The following is a 13,855-nucleotide window of genomic DNA, read 5'->3' on the forward strand; positions in this document are numbered from 1 at the left end:
TGATGCTAATTTTTTATTGAATCCATATTTGAAAAAGTCTCTAATGTAACTAAATGTGCAAAAAGGGAAGGGGCCTGAATACTTTCCAGATGCACTGTATATAGGATGTCCCTTGACTATAATACAGTATTATACATACATACTATACATACTGTATGTACAGTCCTTTCAGAAGCATTGGAGTCAACATGGGCCATCATCCCTGTGGAACCCTTTCGACACCTTGTGGAGTCGATGCCCCGATGAATTGAGGGTGTTTTGAGGGCAACGTGATCCCAATGTTTGGTGTACTCAGTGTATGTTTATATTTTACGGTCTCTGACATCGCTCGTTCTGATATTTCATTTTTTTTCTGTATTATGTGTGTATAGTTTTTTATTCGATTTTTATTGCTAGGGATTACTGCACTGATGGAGCTAGAAACACAATAATTTCACTGCACCAGCGATAACATCTATAAATCTCTGTACACGACCAATAAACTTGGATTTTATTTGGTACTGTAACTCATTGGGCACCACTCCCACGTTGACACCTGGGAACCCTTTTTTGTTTTGTGCTGAAAGGAGCTTGCTCTGGGGTGCAGTGGCACTTTGCTGCTAGACTAGGTTAGTTCCTAGTCTCTAAGGGTAGCAGAATAAATGTGATATTTGATACTGCTTCTCTTTGAGATCTCAATGGTGAGATGTTTGACATTTTACATTCTCGTAAATCAGTATGTTTGTGTGTGTGTTCTGAACTAGGCATGTTTGCAACTAGTGGAAATATTTGGCATCCTTGGTAACCACACACACACAAACACAACCACCCAATATGAACGACTGTGGATACCAGGACTGAGGCCATCGTTTGCAAATGTATTGTGAAATCTGTTGTAAAATGTATTTTAATGTTTCAAAATTGTATTTTATTGTGTTACTGCCTTAATTGTTGCTTGACCCCAGGACGAGTAATGGGGATCCATAATAACTGAAATACAACACACCTAAATAAATCTAAGCAGAATCATGAAATGTCACTACTGATTTGCCCTTTCAAATAGAGCAGCAATAGTAGTTTTCATTGGCATTCTGTAAATCTCCCTCTCTGTTTTCTCTCCATAGGTGTGTGCGGCGGTATGAGAACCACTTGAATCGCTGTCATCCCTGCACCGCAGCCTTTTCACCCTGTGGACGATTCATTGCTTCTGGCTCTGAAGACAACTGTGTGAGTGGTGGTTCCTTCCTACTTGTCCTCCCTCTCCTCCTCCTCTTCCTTTCTCTCCCTCTATTCCTCCTCCTCTTCTGTCTCATCATCCTCCTTTCTATGGAAACACGTGACCTGGTATGGAAGTTAAAAGGTAGGGGTTGAAATACAGGTGGAGAGTCAGAGGTTCATGTTACTGGATTTCACAGGCTTCGTCCTCTCCCCTGCACTAATCATTTTTGACACCATCTAAAATACCTTCAATACCTGTAATAAGTCTGAAATATCTTCACCTAGAGTTGTTTAATGTTAAAGTGACACATGACACTTCAGGAAATGTCATGGAAAGCATCTACGATGTGATGTCAAGGGCCACCAGCCCTGGTCTGCATAAAGCCCTGTAATACGTCTTAAATACCTTTAACTGGAGTCTGTACTGTATGGTGTCACAGGCCATCACCCTACGTTGTAATAGCTGTAGTAAATCATGCACAGGGTTGCCATGGATTTGACAGTAACTTAAAGGGAGCAAGGTGGCAAGTTCAATTCTGTATTTTATATTACAGTGTACGGTAGGTGCATTTGTTTTATGTCACAGTGACACATGATACATAGTCATTTATTTTATGTAAATAATGTTCCCGTGTCCCATAGAGAATAGGAAGCACTACCATTTTACACAACATTAAAGACATGCTCCGGAACCTTTGAAACCTCCCGCTTTGGGCTGGATGTGTCAATGTGTAGTTCATACATGCATAATCATCCTCAATTAGCCACAAAATCCCTAGTTTGAAAGCAACTGTTTTTCTGGAAGCTTTCCCTACATTTCCTCCCGTGTGGGCCAACCCCCTAGCAATTTGAGTTCTAGCCAATGATCTTCAGCCCCTCACCATTTGAGTGACAACTAACAAGATGCACACACATCAGCAGAGCGAGAGAGAGCAATGACGTGGTGCAAATATCTGCACATAGGTGACGTAGTACGCAATTTCCAGCTCATGAGCACTACTTTCACTACTGGCTAAAAAGTACACAAAAGTACCAGAGAATCACTTTAAATACGGCCAATGACCAGTTTTATGTCTTTAGTACATTCACCTAGAGTTGTTTGATGTTAATCTGACAATGGAATGACATGACTCATGCTTTTTCCAAGACAGTCCCACAGAGAATAGGAAGCAAGAGGAATGCTTGTAATGGCAAGCGCATCACTGGCAAATCAATGAATGTGTGTGCATGCATGTGTGCAGGGCCGGCTCTAACCTTTTGGGGTCCCAAAGCTAAATGTTGTTATGGGCCTCCAGACCTCATGGGCAAAACATTTTAGTGGCCCCCCTCTTGACGGCAGAGAGAAAAAATATAATTGTAGAGTCAATTTCCTGCAGTTCTCCACATTTTGCCACGGGACTTAGAGAAAATGTTGCAGTTTTAAAGCAAGTTTGCTGCAATTTGACTCATTTTGTCATGGAGCAAAAAGAAACATCTGTAGTTTTACAGTTACTTTCCTGCAATTCTACACATTTTGCCATGACTTATACCATGTTATTATGACATCTGGGTGAGAGTGACTAACAAAATCCCTGCGTGCCCGGTTGGTAATTCAACCATGATTACTACAAGTATAGACAGCTGACTAGACTCATTTACCAATCTAAGAACATTTAGCCGACATGGAATGGCAGTGTTCATTTCATCAACAATAACTATGAGGAAAAGTGCTCATCAATGACTTATTCCTGAATTAAACTATGACGATAGCTAGAAGAGATGCCCTGGAAAAAAAACACAAACTATTACAAATTACTTTTCATTTTAGTTGATGAAAATGGGACGAGACAAGAATTCCATGTGAGACTAATCACCATTTAATTTGACACGAAGCTCCTTTTCATCTGTTTTGTCCAATCATACGCCAGCATACATGCATAATATTTCAGGTAATCCTCTCATTGGCAGTTGTGACTTGACTTGTATCTAACCTCAACTAGAAACAATGTTTACTCTCTTACTTTCATGTAGGCAATGTTTTCTTTGATCACGACAGAAGCTCTATTTTCCCATGTGTGCTGTTATTCATTAGTCTGTGTTGACACACTTCCATTGTAGTCCACAAATGCGAGTTGCAGTTGCATTTTGTTGTTGCTATTTGTTGAATATTAGGAGTACAGTGGTACTTCTGGCATTTTTGTAAGCCTCAAAATCTCCCCTGTCATTCACTCCCTTGACAGTTATGGCTGTGAGATTTGAGTCATTTAGCAGGCTCTCTAATCCAGAGCGATTTACAGTTAGTGAGTGCATACATTTTAATACTGGTCCCCTGCGGGAATTGAACCCACAACTCTGGCACCATGCTCTACCAACTGAGCCAAAGACGAGACTAAAATAGTCCAGTTTTAGTCGACTGAAAATAATTCAAACTAACTATGGATAAAATTACAAACATTTTACTAAGACTAAAAGTTATTTTAAGACTAAAACTAAAATAGCTACCAAAATGAACACTGACATGGGCTATTTGAGTCTCTGTCAGTGACTGACATAAAAAGAGAAAAACTGCTGATCCAGAGTTCCCCAATTTTTCATTATTGTCAAAGAATGGGTGGGGGCCCCCTAGCAGCCGTGGGGCTGTAGGCGGTCGCTTATGTTGTTTATGCCTGGAACCGGCCCTGCATGTCTGTGTGCTTGCATGTGATTTCCAGGCAGTTCATTCCAGTGTATGTGTGTTTGTCGTTAATTTGTTTGCGCATGTTTGTGCGTGCATGCATGTGTGTGTGAGAGGGCATCTAGACAGAGCAGTCCAGATTTACTGCAGTACAATGCCTTCTTTTCCTTTTATCTCCTGATAGAGATGGATTTGCAGAAGAATGCTTTCTGTTCTGGGTGTATAATTTATACGCTGGCATCCGATTTGAGTTATAGGCTCAAATTGAGTTATAACGCTGTTATGGGTAACTTCTAAAGCTCCGACTTTACTTTATCGACAAGCCTTGTGCGCCATCTGGGCTAAAGGCCAAACTGCAGAATGCTTAAGATTATGGACAGGGGCACACTCAACTACTGTAAATATAGAGCTCAGGTGAAAAGGTTGATGCACTGTAGTGCATATTTTGTCTTGAGCGGATGGTCGGGGGGCCAGAACATGATTACTAATAATTTGTTGACTACAAATTGACTACAATAAGTTATTGACTACAGATATAATATTTGATTAAAACATAATCATTTCAAACCTTGATTACATTTGTATATGATCACGTCTCTCTATTATGCGTGGGAATACATGGGAACAGATTTCCTAAATTAAAATCCCTTGGAGCTGAGTTCCTGGTGGGTTTTTTTTCAGCATTTTATGTCTGAAGAAATGTATAATAATAATAATACAGTTTTATTTTTGCTCAGGAAACAAGTTAAAACCACGGTCTGCCAGTTGGGGTGTAGCCTTAGTTGCCTGCCTATGAAACAACAAAACACACTGCTGGTGGTTTAGGTGCATGTAGTTGTACAATACATGGTAAACATGGCACAGTACATGGCACATACACATGCCATACTATTCTGTTATTTCCATGACGGACACCTTTTAAACCTGCTACAGAATAGGTCTTCCCTCTTCTTGCTGTACAAAACATTGTCTGCGTCCCAATTCTCCACCCTTCTCCCCGTCATGGATTTACAAATGGTGGAAACCCAAAGCCAGTGCTTACCCCAATCCAGTGCTTTCCAATTCATGACGGGGAATGTGAGAGACAAAGACTGTCATGGAATTGGATCTTCAAAGGCCAGAATTCACACACTCACCTCAGATTTGTACCACATGACAAAGCGAAAGGGGCTCATTCCTGAACGATGTGTAGAGGTCACAAATCCACGTTCATTGTCACATTTTATTTGCTCTCTCTTCCCTCTTTCTTCACAGTTTTTTTTCTTCCAATCGTGTCTGTCTTTCCTCTGGACTTCTGAGTAAATCTAATCTCTGGTCTTTTATTGAGCAGCTGCTTTGTGTTTAGTGTTCCCTTACGGAAAAAACACATGAATTTCACGTGAATACATGTGAAGTGTTCCAAAAACACATGTTTTTATGTGATCACATGATCTTATGTGAGGTTAATGTGATAACAGGTGACAACCACAGGAGGTTGGTGGCATCTTAATTGGGGGGGACGGGCTGGTGGTAATGACTGGAACAGAATGGGCGGAATGCTATCAAACACATGGTTTCCATGGTTTCCATGTGTTTGATGCCATTCCATTCTCTCCGTTCCAGCCATTATTATGAGCTGTTCTCCCCTCAGCAGTCTCCACTGGTGAGAACATGTAAAGCAAAATGTGATAACATGTGATCACGTGTGAAGTGTACCTACGTACACGTGTGAACTGTACCTGTTCTCACCAGTGGAGGCTGCTTCACGGTGTAATAATGGCTGGAATATGTAAAAACTTGATAATGTGTAAAGTGTTCCTAAAACACATGATTTAACATGTTAAATTTCATGTGAAATGATGTGATTTTCAACGTGAAATCATGTGGTTTTTCTGTAAGGGTTGATCCTCTCTATGACTGGTGCCAAAGCAGCGCCAGAACTGTCTAAACAATTCATCCCTCCCAACCAAGACAACAGTCAGTGGAACTTCTTACATGAAGTCATCGTGTTGAGCTGGGGAGTTATGTTAACCTTCTTAACAGGCCACTGAACAGTAAAACAGAACACTGGAACATCATTTTGAAATAGTACACTACCGATGTCACAAGAATTCATTCTTCTGAAGATTAGTCACTGGAACTTGGAACTTCTTCCATGTTTGTCCAGTGTTGTCATTGCTAGGCCACTAAACAGTCCACTAGAACACTGACTAGATCAAGAGATCAAGATCAGTTTAACCTTGTACACAAGGTCCAATGAAAATGTAACTTCCACTTTATCCCAACGCTTACGAAAAAGACACACATATGCATACAGGTTGGAGCAGGAGCCTGCCACACTACAGTGTCCCTGGAGCAGTTTGTGTGGGAGTTTAAATGCCTTGCTCCAGAACTGATGAGTATATCCGTTACAACAATTCATCCCTCCCAACCAAGACAACAGTCAGTGGAACTTCTAATCCATGGCTGTCCACTAGCACAGTTGTGTTGAGAGACAGAGTTCTGTTCAATTGGCTTCAGGGTCACTAAACAGTAAAACAGCACAGTCGATTGTACATTGAACTGAATAAACCACTTCAGTAGACCACTTCAGTAGACCACTAGAGTAGACCACTGAACCAATGATACGTTTAACCTTCAAACATTTATCTTTAAAGCTAGAGCACGAATAGAACATTGAACCCTTGGGTATAGGCCTATAACTTAACTTTTAAGTCAAGCACTTTCTTGTTCTACAAAGAACTTCAACAGTTATCGGGTTTTGGTGTACAGATAAAATATATGAATGCATGTAGTAGCTATTTTGGTGGCCTGGTGTGTACAATTCCTTGAAGATGACTGTTCAATTTAGTATTTTAAAGAGTTGGCTCAACATAGCTTCTTGCCATGTGTGGACCAGACTCAGTAAGAGATTTCATTTGTATAAAAGAGTTTTTAGTAAAAGACATGAAAACGTCCACTTGCCGTTCAACATTTAGCTGGTTAGGACAATGTACTAAAATGTGATGGATTGCTTCCACCAATTTTAATTAGTCAGGTAGGTGAGAGGGTCAAGCACACTCAACTCGAGCTCTGTAACTCAAATGTTAGTTACAGAGAAAGTACAAGGCCCTGGGAACCATCACAACCTAAGAGGCCTGCAACTCAGTCCAGTCATGAAGCTTATTTTAGATGGCTGTTGAGCAAAGACGGTGAATAGCACCCTGGTGGTTTGGTAATAAGAAACCCAGACCTTAAACTATGTGGTTTGAATGCTTCTTTCTCCAGGTATAAATCTTGCCCTGGTTTTGGAGGTCAAAGCGAATACGTTTTTCCCTCCCTTCACTCAGTGATATATATCTGTAATATAACCGAGCATGTTCTTCAGCCAAATCTTTGTGCCAGATGACTTGATCAACTGTCTCGATTGATGTTTTGTCTTGTATCTTCATCCCAATGGTGTTCGTTTACTTATGAATTCATGATTGTTTGTTATTTAGAGTACATCTAACAACAAATGTAGAGATGTTATAGAAAGATGAGAGGCTGGTTACACAGTTTAGATGTTTGTAGAAAGATCAGAGGCTGGTTATACAGAGTCAGGTTTTTTTTGGTCTGATGACCTGACGAGTCTCAGGTATAAAACATGGGGGTCATTCCATGTCAATTCAACCAAACCGTGAACTCCACCAATCTCAGATCGTGAAACTTCAAATGATGAGAATCAGATAATACAAAGATACAGGCGTCCTTCCTAACTCAGTTGCTGGAGAGGAAGGAAACCGCTCAGGGATTTCACCATGAGAACAATGGTGATTTTAAAACAGTTACAGAGTTTAATGGCTGTGATAGGAGAAAACTGAGGATGGATCAACAACATTGTAGTTATCCACAATACTAACCTATATGACAGAGTGGGAATAAGAAAGCCTGTACAGAATTTAAAAAAATCTAAAACATGCATCCTGTTTGCAACCAGGCACTAAAGTAATACTGCAAAATATTTGGCAAAGCAATTCACAACGCATTACTGAGTACCACTCTCCATATTTTCAAGCATGGTGGTGGCTGCATCATGTTATGGGTATGCTTGTAATCGTTCAAAATAAAAAAATAAACAGAATGGAGCTAAGCACAGGAAAAATCCTAGCTGAAAACCTGGTTCAATCTGCTTTCCACCAGACATTGGGAGATGAAGTCACCTTTCAGCAGAACAATAACCTTAAACACAAGGCCAAATCTACACGGGAGTTGCTTACCAAGAAGACAGTGAATTTTCCTGAGTGGCTGAGTTAGATTTTACTTAAATCTACTTAAAAATGCATTCCCTCCTTCAACCCATTTGTTTTTTAGGGAGGATATGACATATTATGTCCCTATAGTGCCTCTCATGGTATTTTTTCCAATGCATTTTTGTTGAGGCAGAGTTGTTTTAATTACTTTTCCAGACTAGTGAGTATCAAACTGTGTCTGTAAGACATCCAAGAATCCCTTCTTCTCCCTAGCCGACTTTACCTTACTTTTTTTCTTCTGTGTGTTTGGTGAAAGCAGTGGAATAATAATAATATATGGATGCTGATGGTTGTCGGATTATTAATGGCAGGGACTTGTCTTCTCTCGATGAAGCAACAGAAGTTTGAGAGCATCTCCTTTGAGAGTGGACACTTCCAGGCATTTCCTGGCAGCCGGTGGGGCTTGGTGAAGCGTGTACGGTAGTGAGCTACACCATACTTTATTTGTGACCGCCCTGAGAGTGGCGTGAGCCAGAGGCATTTGTATTTGTCTTCATATTTAACAAGACAATCATGGAAAAATAACTCTCAAAAAAGAACCCCAAAAAGACTCCCTAAAAATTGAAATTGTGTTAGGGCCTATATGATATGACACAGTTTCCACACACTCAAATAAGAACAAAATGTAGGCAAGTACACTAGAACAAAGCTGTTATCAGAAGGCTTCGGGATTCAGTGTGTATGCCTGGACTTTAACTGTAAAGTTGGGTGTTCAGCTTACACAACTCCCAGTGTTGAGGGAAAACCTCTATCTCTAAACCTGCAATCAAAAAAAATAACATTGATTATTTTCTTTGTTTTTAGAGCGTAGTTTGTTGTCAAAAATAATATGACAATTGAAGTAAAACAGGATTTTATTAAGTTAAAAGGACAAAAAATCCTGTGCCTTTAAACAGCTTGGAAAACGCCCAGTGTTACCCTGTGAGGGGGGAAGATCTGTAAGAAAATCCACCGACAGGTGCGACCAAGGCCGTTGTGGAACGGGTAAGGGGTGTAGTGTCCCTCTGGGCAGGTGCCTAGGTGCCTTACACTGGGCGCACACCAAGCAGGAGGAAACATAAACCCTCACGTCCTTAGCCAAGGTAGGCCACCAGTACCTCCCGCTCAAACAGCGCGCTGTCCGACCGATCCCAGGATGACCAGAGGAGGGTGACGTATGGGCCCAATTGATCAAATGGTCACGAACAGCAGACGGGATGTACAGAGGCCCAGCGGGACACTGGATGGGAGAGGGCTCTGCACGTAACGCTTGCTCAATATCCGTGTCCAGCTCCCAAACTACCGGCGCGACTAGGAAGGAGGCGGGGAGTATGGGAGTGGCATCCATGGGCCGCTCCTCTGTGTCATACAACCGGGACAATGCGTCTGCCTTCACGTTCTGGGAGCCTGGTCTGTAGGAAAGAGTGAACACAAAACGGGGCCAGACCCTAATGGTCGACTATCTAAGGCGTGAACGGGCAAGGGCACAGCCACGGGAACAATAGGGATCCCTAAACTATGGGCGAACGATTTATCTATAAAATTCCCAGCCACGCCTAAATCGACAAGTGCCTTATGCTGGGAATGCAGGGAAAACTCAGGGAAAGTGACATACACAAACATATGTGCAACAGAGGGCTCTGGGTGAGAATGGTGCTGGCTCACCTGGGGTGGCTCCAGAGCGCCCTGCCTGTTGCCTCGATACCCAGAGGAACCAACCCGGCACCAACCGGCAGTGTGCCCTCTGCGGCCACAGATGGTGCACGAGCTGGAACCCCCTCCGGTCTCCCTGCGCACCGCCCCTCCCAGCTCCATGGGTATCGGAGAGGGGGTGCGGGGGGTTCGAACCAACAGACCCCGATCTGCAGGGCTTTCCCGGTGAGGCACGAAACGAGGGCGGACACCCTCTCACGGCCCGAAGGAGCCGGGTGGACGGTTGCCAGGTATAATTCCAGCTGTAATAGATCCCCTGGCAGTTCGCAGCCTTCCCATCATATTCCTGGGGAAGGGAGAGACTAATCCCACTGGGTCCAGGAGAAGGATGGGCGTGTAGTGGAGACCGCGGTTGTGCTGGTGGAGGCGCTGGGTGAACTCCCTGTCTCTCCCAGTGGTCCATTGTCTGGACAACGCGGTCCATGGCGGTGCCAAGATGGTGGAGCATTGCTGCGTGTTCCCGGACGCTCCTCCACCCCTATACCCGGGGTTCCTGCTCCTGCTGACTCCATAAGTTTGGGTCCGGAATTATGTAAAGAGTGCGTACTGGCGGCAGAGAAGTCAGGCGCAGGAGAGCAAAGACTGTGTTCCAACAGCACAGTTTAATAATAAAAATCACCTTGAACAAAAACAATATATACAATGGGACAAACCCCTTCGCACGCCAGACATAACGTGCACATACACTTACAATAAACAATTCCGGACAAGGACATGGGTGTTAACAGAGGGTTAAATACACAACATGTAATTATGGAATTCGAACCAGGTGTATGGGAAGACGAGACAAAACAAATGGAAAATGAAAGGTGGATCTGCGATGGCAAGAAGGCCGGCGATGTCGACCGCCGAACGCCGCCCGAACAAGGAGAGGGACCGACTTCGGCGGAAGTCGTGACAGTATGTAAACTTCCGACTTCAACTACATACAATTATCTGTTAAGTCCCTCAGTCGTGTAGTGAATTCCAAACACAGATTCGACCACAAAGACCAGGGAGGTTTTCCAATGCCTCGCAAAGAAGGGCACCTATTGGTAGATATTTTATTTTTAAACAGACATTGAATATCCCTTTGAGCATGGTGAAGGTATTAATTACACTTTAGCTGGTGTATCAATACACCCAGTCAGGACAATAACCTAAAACACAAGGTGCTTTTACAAAGTATTGACTTAGGGGTGTTTGCAAACATAAAAAAAAAACAGGTTTTCATTTGTCATTATGGGGTATTTTATGTTGATGGGTGACATTTTTTTTTGTTTATTACATTTTGAATTCAGGCTGTAACACAACAAAATTAGGAATAATACTTGCTGAAGGCACTGTACATATACACTGAGTGTACAAAACACTCCATGACACAGACTGACCAGGTGAATCCAGGTGAAAGCTATGATCCCTTATTGATGTCACCTGTTATTTTTTATTTATTTATTTTATTTCACCTTTATTTAACCAGGTAGGCAAGTTGAGAACAAGTTCTCATTTACAATTGCGACCTGGCCAAGATAAAGCAAAGCAGTTCGACACATACAACGACACAGAGTTACACATGGAGTAAAACAAACATACAGTCAATAATACAGTATAAACAAGTCTATATACGATGTGAGCAAATGAGGTGAGATAAGGGAGGTAAAGGCAAAAAGGCCTTGGTGGCAAAGTAAATACAATATAGCAAGTAAAACACTGGAATGGTAGATTTGCAATGGGAAAATGTGCAAAGTAGAAATACAAATAATGGGGTGCAAAGGAGCAAAATAAATAAATAAATAAAATACAGTAGGGAAAGAGGTAGTTGTTTGGGCTAAATTATAGGTGGGCTATGTACAGGTGCAGTAATCTGTGAGCTGCTCTGACAGTTGGTGCTTAAAGCTAGTGAGGGAGATAAGTGTTTCCAGTTTCAGAGATTTTTGTAGTTCGTTCCAGTCATTGGCAGCAGAGAACTGGAAGGAGAGGCGGCCAAAGAAAGAATTGGTTTTGGGGGTGACTAGAGAGATATACCTGCTGGAGCGTGTGCTACAGGTGGGAGATGCAATGGTGACCAGCGAGCTGAGATAAGGGGGGACTTTACCTAGCAGGGTCTTGTAGATGACATGGAGCCAGTGGGTTTGGCGACGAGTATGAAGCGAGGGCCAGCCAACGAGAGCGTACAGGTCGCAATGGTGGGTAGTATATGGGGCTTTGGTGACAAAACGGATTGCACTGTGATAGACTGCATCCAATTTGTTGAGTATGGTATTGGAGGCTATTTTGTAAATGACATCGCCAAAGTCGAGGATTGGTAGGATGGTCAGTTTTACAAGGGTATGTTTGGCAGCATGAGTGAAGGATGCTTTGTTGCGAAATAGGAAGCCAATTCTAGATTTAACTTTGGATTGGAGATGTTTGATATGGGTCTGGAAGGAGAGTTTACAGTCTAACCAGACACCTAAGTATTTGTAGTTGTCCACGTATTCTAAGTCAGAGCCGTCCAGAGTAGTGATGTTGGACAGGCGGGTAGGTGCAGGTAGCGATCGGTTGAAGAGCATGCATTTAGTTTTACTTGTATTTAAGAGCAATTGGAGGCCACGGAAGGAGAGTTGTATGGCATTGAAGCTTGCCTGGAGGGTTGTTAACACAGTGTCCAAAGAAGGGCCAGAAGTATACAGAATGGTGTCGTCTGCGTAGAGGTGGATCAGAGACTCACCAGCAAAATCCACTTCAATCATTGTAAATTAAAGGGAGAAGGCAGGTTAAAGAAGGATTTTTAAGCCTTGAGACAATTGAGACATGGATTGTGTATGTGTGCCATTCAGAGGGTGAATGGGCAAGACAAAGAATTGAGGTGCCATTGAACAGGATATGGTGCCAGGTGCACCAGTTTGAGTGTGTCAAGAACTGCAACGGTGCTGTGTTTTTCACGCTCAACAATTTCCCATTTGTATCAAGAATGGTCCACCACCCAATGGACATCCAGCCAACTTGGCACAGCTGTGGAAAGCATTGGAGTCAACATGGGCCAGTATCCCTGTGGAACGCTTTCGACACTTTGTAGATTCCATGCCCCGATGAATTGAGGCTGTTCTGAGGATTAAAGGGGGTGTAACTCAATATTAGGAAGGTGTTCCTAATGTTTTGTGCACTGAGTGTAAGTAGACAGTTATCACTCACTGTAGGTTGTGAATATAAGGCTAGTAGATCCTACTGATTCATAGTGTTGTCACACATTAGGCTCACCATCATAACCATAACCTCATCACTCTATGCTGACCTTATTCACTAAGTAAAAATACAAAATTGCCACACACAAAGAAATTTAGGAGTACAATGAAAACTATTTGACTGTAGAGCCCTGGACCATCCGTCGAGTTTAAAATTAATCACCCTACGGCATGTTGTCCTTATTTAAAAAAAAAAAATGTAATCTTCATTTAACCAATCCCATTGATGTCAGAAGACCTCTGTCCCAAGGGAGACCTGGTCATTATTGCCATAGATTATGAGACTGTAGGTCCTGATGTTAGGCTTCAGAGGCGTGTTCCGTTACCCCCTACCTTTCTTACTCTACAGCTGTTGTGGGCCAGATGACCTCTGTGGTGAGGTAGCAGGACTGGACCCCTCATTGAGGATTCCTTCCTGTTCCAACTGCCTGATGTGATGCTCTGGCCTTACAAACCCCATCACAGTGCATCAATAAGAATGTACATTCTAGTAATTATATTTCTATGGCTGTATCTGTAGCTCGGTATCTCTACCATGCTATGGGCCCTTCTAGGGAGCACTATCCCCATGCCTTTTTCGGGGAAGCCTAATAAAAAGCAGCTGCAGGAATCTGATGAGTCGTCGTCTGGTAACAAACATCCCCACATCTGGTTTTATCTGTGTTCACTGCTTATGGTCCCCCGTCCTCATCCCTCCTTTCCCTCCTACTCCTCCTCCTCTTCCTCCTCCTCTTCCTCCTCCTCTTCTTCCTCCTTTCCAACTATCTTTCACTCACTGTTCTTTCTTACTTTTTACACACTGTGAAAAGTCTCTGCCTTTGTTTGTCAGTTTGTTCGTGGAGAAGAGATTGGAGTAGAAA

At 42.6% G+C, this 13,855-nt stretch overlaps 1 protein-coding gene and 1 long non-coding RNA gene across 2 annotated transcripts in view; one reads left to right on the top strand and one right to left on the bottom strand.

The window, feature by feature from the left end:
* Positions 1 to 13,855, bottom strand: part of LOC149974582 (uncharacterized) — a 133,965-nt gene that overhangs the window by 90,746 nt on the left and 29,364 nt on the right. The gene's annotated exons all lie outside the window — the stretch shown is intronic.
* wdr27 (WD repeat domain 27) overlaps positions 1 to 13,855 on the top strand; it is a 152,791-nt gene that overhangs the window by 80,115 nt on the left and 58,821 nt on the right. The window contains exon 22 of the mRNA XM_090212994.1: positions 1,104 to 1,206. Within this exon, the coding sequence (XP_090069120.1) occupies positions 1,104 to 1,206 (103 nt within the window). The remainder of the gene's footprint in view (positions 1 to 1,103; positions 1,207 to 13,855) is intronic.

This window comes from Oncorhynchus mykiss, chromosome 20, assembly GCF_057628025.1.
Source record: "Oncorhynchus mykiss isolate SJ-2025 chromosome 20, ASM5762802v1, whole genome shotgun sequence".
Taxonomy (NCBI): Eukaryota; Metazoa; Chordata; class Actinopteri; order Salmoniformes; family Salmonidae; genus Oncorhynchus; species Oncorhynchus mykiss.